The sequence below is a fragment of the Prorops nasuta genome, unplaced genomic scaffold (genome assembly GCF_024137725.1).
Source record: "Prorops nasuta isolate Cenicafe-Biocafe unplaced genomic scaffold, Cenicafe_Pnas_1.2 PNAS00007, whole genome shotgun sequence".
Lineage (NCBI taxonomy): Eukaryota > Metazoa > Arthropoda > Insecta > Hymenoptera > Bethylidae > Prorops > Prorops nasuta.
In genome coordinates this window covers 2,128,116-2,138,137 of record NW_027116804.1, presented here as the reverse complement: position 1 = coordinate 2,138,137, position 10,022 = coordinate 2,128,116, and the positions used below count along the sequence as shown (strand labels likewise).

General features: G+C 35.0%; 1 protein-coding gene across 1 annotated transcript; it reads right to left on the bottom strand.

Annotated features, from left to right (window-relative positions):
- Positions 1-365: 365 nt before the first annotated feature.
- Positions 366-2,240, bottom strand: LOC136774838 (piggyBac transposable element-derived protein 2-like). Its single transcript, XM_066729322.1, has one exon. The coding sequence runs from the start codon at positions 2,238-2,240 to the stop codon at positions 366-368; it is 1,875 nt and encodes a 624-aa protein (XP_066585419.1).
- Positions 2,241-10,022: the final 7,782 nt, after the last annotated feature.

Below are 10,022 nucleotides of genomic sequence, written 5' to 3'. Positions count from 1 at the left end.
CTCGATCCCACTATAAGACCCTTTCCTTCCTCATCCCCACCACTACCATACTAAGAGAGTCTTATTCCCACCCATCCCCCTTCCACACCACAAAACAGCCTCCCCCACTCCCTGTCATCGGAACCGCATTGCTACACTACTTAACCCTTAAATGGACGATTTTTTTTTTACGTTTTAAAAAAATATATTTGTGTAATAGACATGTATTACTGTCTAGGAAAAATGAGTAAAAAAATCTAGACATGAATTTACTATTTTTTTTTTGCAATAATGTGAGTGTTGTTTATAAACTACATTGCGCTTTCAATGACATTTTGCAAGTATGGGTAAAATAAGAGTGGATATTGTTTTTGAAATGTGTTTATTTATTCTAAATTATGATATTTATAAAAACAATTGCTTTTTTTCGTATCACATAAAGATACACGACATTTTTGGCACATTTTGAACGTAAATCCTGAACATTTCGGGAATTTGCACCTCTGCTGCTTATCCAGCCAAACTGCCCAATGACATGTCTGATCCAATCTGACGTCTTTCAAAGGAATTGCTTGAGCTGGTCCTCGGAACTTCTTCATTACAAGTTCTCTTTGTATTGTGCTCCCACTAGGTCGACCACGTTTAGCGCCATTTGCAGGTAGACCCAATTTGCAGAGGGTTTCGGCAAGTTCTAGTCTAAATGTACCCAAATTGAGAAGTTGATCATTTCCTTTTATATTATTTACCTTCTTGAACATAACCCATGAATTTATAACTGCGAGGTCCAGGAAATGATAAAATAAGCGCATGGTCCACTTGCGGCTCTTTATTGTGATGTGATAACGACCTATAAATGAATCTAATAAGTCCACGCCCCCCATGTGAGCATTGTACTCCTTGATGACTTTGGGGCATGGAATAGCAACTCTCTCTTTCTTCGATTTATCAAAGCGCGTGACTGTGGTTGCTGGTTCTGCTCCTACGTAAGTGGAAAGAATGTTAACGGGCTTGTTATCTTTCCACACAACAGCACTTACGTCAATATCATCCACAGTCGCCACGTTTTCCTCATAGAATCCTCTGGGTACGTTCTTTTTCATTATAGTGTTTTTGTCAGGCAATTTGCAGTTTCTCAATCGGTTTACTCTTACTGTTCCCAGTGAGAAAATTCCTTCCTTAGCTAAATAGGTGACGAGAGGCACAGAAGTATAGAAGTTGTCGAAGTATATAATGTGATTCACATTGCGTGGTACCATTCTAGTTAACCTGACGACTGTATTTCCAGACTCTCCCAAATCTGGCTCACCAGGTAAGATGTTATTTTTGGAGCCGCCTCCACTGTAAACCTCAAATCTATGAGCATATCCTTGTAGACTGCAGATGAGATATAATTTGAACCCCCACTTGTGGGGTTTATTGGGCATGTATTGTTTTATGTAATGGCTCATTTTGGTTGCACACATCTGCTCGTCTATGGAAAGCCTTTGGTCTAAGGGAACCTTTCCAAACTGGCAGTTGAGCATTTCCTCAAGAGGTCTTATTTTGAATAGCCTGTCATAGTCTGGATGATCTTTGGGTAAGCATAGCGTATTGTCGGCAAAATGGAGAGTGGATCTTATTTTTTCAAATTTTTTTAACGGCATCGTATTTTTTATGTGATCATAACCAAATTTATCACTCCAGTAAGCCCTGGTGTTTGGAAATTTTATGACTGAGGTGTAAATCAGAATGCCTAGGAATTTATTTAGGATATTTTCATTTATAATTTCAGGATTGGATATTTGTTTCTGGGCCGCGTATAAGTTACTTTGTTCTACAATTTGCTTTTTTAGATCTGATGTAAAATAAAATGAAAAAAAATCATACGGCGTGTTACAAGACATCAATGCTTCCGTTATCTGAGTTTCTCCCCTAAAAATAAGGCTGTCTTCAGCAGTAACAAGATTCCGTTTTCGCCAAACCAGAGGTCGCTTAGAAATCCCTTGTGATCTACTCTGGGGTACTGCTTCTCCGGCTTCCAAAATAGGAGGGTCTGGCATATTTTGATCGTTGCCAATTACGAGAGGAGGATCAGCATCCACTTTATCAGACTGGGCATTCTCACCTTCATCACTATTTTCAAGGTCCCGAAGAACATCTCGAGCTGTTTGATAATAGTGACCTTCATCCTCTACTTCGGAGTCCGAGCCGTCTAAGCCATCTTCTGAATCTTCAAGAGTTTCTAAATACTTTGTAATTTCGCTTTCTAGTAATCGCGGCATGCTGAAAAGCAAAATAAAAACCCTTCACCAAACATGCATTTATTTAGCAGGCAATGCGCATTGTAGTTTTCCTACAACATACCAGATTTCGCGTAATTCGACAGTAGCATCAAGTAATTTTCAATGTTTTACAACATGAACATGTAATTGAAGATATAATCAAGCAAATAAAAATATGTTATATACTTACATTATATTTTATCAAAGTCCGAACACAGCTTCAAAACTTAGTTTCGCGCCACTAGAAAAGTTTTCTTCAAAGTGACATTTGACATTCATTTATTTTTAATGCATAAAAATATTGGATAGTGCCAACATTAAAAAAAGTACAAAATTCGTTCAGAAATAAGAACTAGTTGTCAAAATTAACAAAAAAATAAAATAAAGATAATTTTATCTGTGATGTTTAGTATGTTGTTTAAAAACAACATTGTCCATTTAAGGGTTAATCCACTGGATTATTATTTATGGGGGCTTGTTAAAGATTTGGTCGAAAACCGGCGTGAAGGTAACCAAGAAGAAGTACTCGAGTCTATCATAGCGGCCTTCAATACCATCACGCCGGACATGGTGCACAGGGCAACGAGAGCAATTGTCGACAGAGCCAAACTTTGTGTTAAGCAAAAAGGAATGCACATCGAGCATCTGCGTCATTAAACGCATATAGTGGATTAGGCCTCCTGGGGAAACCACTTTAAAAAACGCACCGCGCTATCTACCGCCAGGTGGTAGGGAAATGATAGTAAGAAATAGTAACATAAAAAGTCATTTATTCTGCCATCCTAAGCCTCGGTTGAATTTAGTTTAATTAGATTGGTTTATGCTATGCACGATTTTGAAATTGATAAAACCATTAAAATAAAATTATTCAAGGTTTCCCTTAGTTTTCATATCTTGAGATATTGCCATGTGTGGCCGTGTGCAGAGCGAAAATCTTCTGTCAACACGGTAAACAAAAAAACATGTAATCCTACTCACAAATATTTTAACTAGTGAAAGTCATGTGAGAATGAGTTATAATTATTTTTAATGATTTGTATCTGTTATTAAGATGAAAACGAATTCAAAAAACCCCATTAATACGACTATTTTTGTGTATCTCTAATTATTCAATAGTTTATTCCATTAAGTTTCAAATTAGTCGTAATTATACCGCGTTTGGACTTATTTTTATCGTAAAAAAGTATACAATTAATTTATAGTAATTATAAAAGTGTTGCATGCAATTTGCGCAAATTAAAATTTTTGTCAGCCAAACGCTCAGATTTGTTTACATCTGGCTTGTTTATTTCGCTGGGCACTTGATGCTCGACATACTACTAATACTAAATCAGATCCCACACGCATACGTTGAGCCACTTGAAACAGAGACGCATACATTATTGGACTTTTAAAAGGCAATAAGACGTCCCCTCAAATCTTAGCCAATCACCGGCCGGCACGGTTTATTAAATTCAATAATTAATTACTCCTAAACTAAGGGTAATAGAAAAAAAATTTATTAGAATTTTCGTTTTCAGATCCCCACCTCTTTTCGAATTTCACTGGTTGGCCACCTTAAATCACACACCCTGTATAAAAAAAAATAACTTTCATGCACCATTTACTAACAAATATTCAGCATCAGAAGGAATACAATGTTATCTTTATTTTATATAGAGCACTGCGATTTTATTCAATTTATTCTTTATTTGTACTTTAAGATTTAAACATTTATAATATTTTTTAAGTATTTAAACTTTTCAGAACAAAAATTTAAGATTGGCAGGTCAGACTGATATACAGGGTGTAACAGCAATGATGCTGTTAATTTTAACCACATATTCTTGAGCATAAACTATGTCGAAAAGTCCTATACTATAAGGTCCGGAAAAGCATCATCGCTTAGATAAATCAATTATAAACCGATAAATCAGGGCTTTAATTTAACGGAAAAATTACTTTACTTTCACTTTCGTTGACAGTTTCCCTTCAAAAAACAAAGGAAGTTTGTACTTCTCCGCCGATCCGTATTGTCGTACACGCATATACACTAGGGTGGCCATTAAAAAAAAAATTTTTTCCGGTGCTTTTATTTTGTTAAGAATGATGAAAAAATAGAAGTCCAATTTTTTTAGATTTTTTTGAAGCCGTTAAATGGTGCCGATATCGTTTTTAAAGTTAAAAATCCGATGTTCTTCCACTTTTTCGATGTTAGATGTAAACCAAAATTCCAATAAGCTTTTAATTTGTCAAAAATTATGAAAAAAAGAGATCCTCGAATTTATAGAATTTTTTGAAGCCGTTAAATTGTGCTAATATCGTTTTTAAAATTAAAAATTTAGATTTATTGAAAACGATTTAACGAAATTATAAATTAATATTATGCTTTGAAAAGTCCTTTAGTTAAATTACAAGAAAATGTAATAAAAAAAACATTAATCCAGCACAATATTAATTTATAATTTTGTTAAATCGTTTTCATTAAATCTAAATTTTTAATTTTAAAAACGATATCGGCACTATTTAACGGCTTCAAAAAAATCTAAAAAAATTTGATTCCTCTTTTTCAACATCATTCTTAACAAAATAAAAGCACCGGAAAAAATTTTCTTTTTTTATGGCCACCCTAATATACACACATGCACGTAACTACGCCGATTATTAATATTACTTCCTAATGTCCTACATTTCTGATCCTGGTGTTGATGAAATTCATTTTCTGCCTATTTTTAAAAGGATCCTCGACAGCATCCATTTACATAGTTGAAAAGTCTAAAGAATAATACTGCGTTATTTGTAGCTTAATTTTCAAGTCGGTTTATCTTTTCGGTGGCGCGGCATATGAACGACTCTAAGGTAGTCAAAACATAAGTATTTTATCATAAAGTCATTATAAGAAATTGTATTTTTTCTGTTTTTGGAAGTCTCACTGTTTTATGAGATAGAACAGTTTGCTACATCATTGGAAGATCAAAAAGACACGAAAATGGATTGTCAAATAAAGCCATAATCCACTAGAAATTTCAATCTAAGTAGAGAACTTGAGGGATCCCTTCAAGAATAAATTAGCTATTTTTTTATTTTATGAATGGACAATCCACAAAATTAAGAATAATTTTTTCTTTATACCATAGATTGTCCATAGTTTTTGCCATTTTACATAGTGTCTGCCTAAATGGACTTGCCAGTAAAATTTGCCAATTACTAAGTCAGATTCTAGTTTATAGTGACTAGCAGTTTATATGATCACCAAAAAGGAATATTTTACAATTCACCTAGGAAATCGTAATAAAGTGAAGAGAAAAGCATAAGCATTTACTAATTTCTCTTTGAAATCTTCTCGTACCTAAGAGCGTACAAAGACTATGAATAATAATCTACAGCATTATCAAAAAATTATTCTTAATTTTTTGGCTTGTCCCTTCAGAAAATGAAAAAAGGCTCAATTATTCTTAAAGGGATCCCTCAACCTCTCCACTTAGATTGAAATTTCCAGAGAAGACTGTGGCCTTACTTGAAAATCCACTTTGGAGTCATTTTGATCTTCCAATGATGTAGCAAACTGTTCTATCTCATAAAACAGTAAGATTTTTAAAAATAGAAAAAAATAAAATTTCTAATAATAGCTCTTTTAATATAATACTTATTTCTTTACTATCTTAGAACAGTTCATATGTCGTGTCACCGCAAAGATAAAACGCCTTCAAAATTAATCTACAAATAACGCCGTATTATTCTTTGGACTTTTCAACTATGTAAATGGATGCTGTCGAGGATCCTTTTAAACATAGACAGAAAATGAATTTCATCAACACCAGGATCAGGAATGTAGGAGATTAGGAAGTAATATTAATAATCGACGTAGTTGCGTGCGTGTGTGTATATGCGTGTACGACAATACGGATCGGCAGAGAATTACAAACTTCTGTTGTTTTATGAAGGGAAACTGTCAACGATAGTGAAAGTAGAGTAATTTTCCGTTGAATGAAAGCCCTAATTTATCGGTTTAAGATTGATTTATCTCAACAATGATGCTTTTCCAGACCTTATAGTATAGGACTTTTCGATTTAGTTTATTCCCAAGAATATGTGGTTAAAATTAAAAGCATAATTGCTGATACACCCTGTATACAAACCAACCTCCTTGGAAGCCCACAATCGAGTTGTACCAAATGATTTTAAGTCAAAGGGCAAGTATTACCATGTTCTACAATAGACTTGCATAGTGACTGTATAGTAGTAAACGATAGAACTACGAGTAAGCTTAAAATCAAATTGATGATTTAACAATTTGAATTTAATTATCCGCAAATTTAATTATTTAACCTGAAATAAACTAGCACAAAGTATCACAAAATATGAAATTAATTTATTATATAATACATTGTTACTTATTTGATTTTCCTGCTTACTCGTTTATCGTTGTTCCCCTATTTAATTTAATGATCCACAGTGTTAATTGTATCAAACTATTATCGTCACAATCAAATATTTAGGCTTTGACTTTATTGACAGTTCGGACAGTGCTAGTTCTTTGATTCTCTTGCTGACTCCTTCATGTTTATTCACTTATTTTATTTAATCATCCATAGTTTTAATTATATCACACCATCATCACAACCGAATAATTTTGACATAATATTAGAGTTATAGACGTAGAGCTGGCTACATGTCGAGCAATATGCCGCGGTCCATGGAATATTTCACATGGAAAAGGTTCGATCGACATCCAAAAAGCAAAAATCCGACCGTCAGAAGACGCGCAGGAAGCTGTTTGCGTGGGCGGGCGTTCAATCATGTAAATTTTCCGACAAAAAAACTGACGATTGGCATGACTGAAAATTTATAAAAATATTGAGGAACACGTGGAAAAGCAAGGAAAAAATTGTCAGAAGGCTAAGTGAAAGATAAAAGTTTGTCAGAAGCTGCAAAAGTTGCGAAAAATGTCGGAAAATTTACATGTTAAGCGGCACTTCTGACAATTTGTATTTTTATTGTTTACATATTTAATAAAGTGTGTGCAAATTGTCAGAAGGCAAAGTGAAAGAGACAGTGAGAAAGTCGGAGTCGAAGTACGAGAGCATATTTCGGCATGTGGCGCAGCGCCCAGCATACCGATAGCTTTTCCTATGATTTTCACGCCGTACATTTTTTCTGGCATTTCTGACTATTTGGATTTTTATTGTGTACGTGTTAAAAAAGCTGTGTGCAAATTGTCAGAAAACAAACTGGAAGAGATTTATAAAAATTAAAGTGCAAAGTGTGATAGCATATTTCGACGCGCGGCGCCGCGTTTAGTAAGACGATCGCTTTTCTCTTGATCTTTGCGCAGTATAATTTTTATTGCAATTATAATTTCTTGAAATGTTTATAAGAATAATTATAAACAAAATAAAAATAAATTTTTTAACATTTGATTTATAAATGTACATAATATATGAAAAAAAAATTTATAATGGGACTGCCCGCGTAAAAAATTCAGTCTTAGAAAGATCTTGATGGTGATTTGAACGATATTTGTAAGATCTTGGAAAGATCTTACATTCGTATTTCATGAAGTTTTGCTCTCGTTTATTAACAAGACAAATTGTAAGCTCTTTGTAAGATCTTTCTAAGATCTTTCAAATACAAAAATGGCGTTTTAGATTTTCAAAGATGATTTCCAATATGATTTCAAAGATAATTTCAAGAATGGTAATCAATATGATTTCAAAGATAATTTCAAAGATGGTTTCCAATATGATTTCAAAGATAATTTCCAAGATGGTTTCCAAGACGGTTTCAAAGATATTTTCAATGATCTTTTCCAAGACGGTTTCAAAGATTTTTTGTTAAAATTTGTAATTGGTAACCCGAGTAGACAAAGAATATAGAGTATTTGATTCAATTGCCGATACTATATATGCATTTTAAAAAATGCAAAAAATGGATTATTATTAATTAATTAATTTATTTATTTATTTACTTTGCTGCACTACAAAAATTTTGGCTGACCCTTCAGTATTCATAAATGATAACTAGACCAAAATCTAAAACATAAGTTGGGCGCTAGGTTCCCTAAAGAACCACTGTACTGTAGTGATCGCGAAATACGGTAAACGTCAAAACTGTAATACCAACTAGCTCAGTGTATATAGAGTTAGGATCGTGTAAGCGGAGAGTGGGTGAGTCCCTGAAACGTAAAAGGAAGAAGGATTTGGCAATTCAGGTCAAATAACGACATACTGTATTCGATAACAAGTTCTCTATATTTCCTTAAAGACATCGTTATATATGTCAGATCTTATGTCGCAACGATCGTTGTTCATATACTATAAAACTATAACTAGGAATGTCGTTGAAAATGGTTTTTCGGAGCGCTCGGGATTAATCCAACGAATTCCTCTACTACAAACGACTAACTAATAAACTAAAGGCCTTCTCAAGGCAGGTGTTTCTCCTGCGACCTTTTACCAAAATAAAACGATACTTTCTCGAAGAGTACCGAACGGAGTAGCTCCTTTCAAGGAGATTTCACCTCCGGGGTTCCTTCCAACGAGAAAAACTGTACTCCCACGAGGTGATCGAACGAGGTAGCTCCTTTCGGGGAGAATTCGACCTCGGGATGCACCCCTGGTTAAACGCGACGAACTACACTAAACGTAACTGAAATCCGGACCTGAACGGACATCCCGGTCACTCCTTACAACCGAATTCGACCCATTAACTGTACTATAAGCGCATACCCAAAGTTTCGGAAATGACAAAGAATTTAGTACGGCATTAAATACACGGTAATCGATAAAAGAACTTAACGTAAGTTACATATAAAACTATATACATTCCGTATCCGAAAATCCATAAGTGACTTGGTCGTCGAATTAATTGCGAATCTCAGAATTTCCTCGACGATAGACTATTATTCCAACTATCATTTTATGGCTCTACTTCCCAATTCACGCACTTTTGGAACATGTTTAACCCGTAATTCGTGATTTTCGACAGTCTCACTGCTAATTAGCGTGTTTTCCAAATCTTGCTCATACTAAAGAGAATTGCTAGAAGCTGGAACTCCCGCTAACCTTTTTCGCCGAAGCTGAAGGAGGAGGCTGGATCCCTCGACGGAGGTGGAGCAGAGCAGCGTTGAACAGGGCAGCGATGAGCAGGGCAGAGCAGAGCGGAGCAGAGTTGAGCAGAGTAGAGCAGAGCGGAGCCGAGCAGAGCAGAGCGGAGTTGAAGGTGCTTCCCTGCTCTTCCAGAACTAACATACGGGTGTCGCAAAATTCGAAAGACGCAAGCAACGAGCTGCTAGTTCCTTTACCCCCAACTTATCATAACTCTCAATTTAATTGGTAAAGCTGATTAGGGTATGGGTATCACTAATCAGACCCAGGGTCCGGCTTCTTCCGAAAATTCAACTTGAATGTTCGTGAGTCGCGGAAAGCCGAAGTTCGTTAGGCCTATTTAGCACGCGACTTATGGGCCAGAATCGTTACTCTACTTTTATGGCCCATCATTCACCGAGCTTTATACAGTATTTCGGATGATAGGTAGGCCAATCGTATATGACTCGGTATTATGGCCTTGATAATATGACCATAATAGATATCATTGTTCTATACGAAAACATATATGTCTTTTTAGTGAACATAGACTATCTTAAAATAGTACAGGGTCACAACTTTTATATATTACCTATTATAATTATAGACTAACAGTTATCAATTAATTTTACAGCATGAAAATTTTTTTCCGCAGTGGGACTCGAAGCTGGAACCGATGTCAGTCTCACGTGCAGCAGTCCTACATTTGGTCCACTCG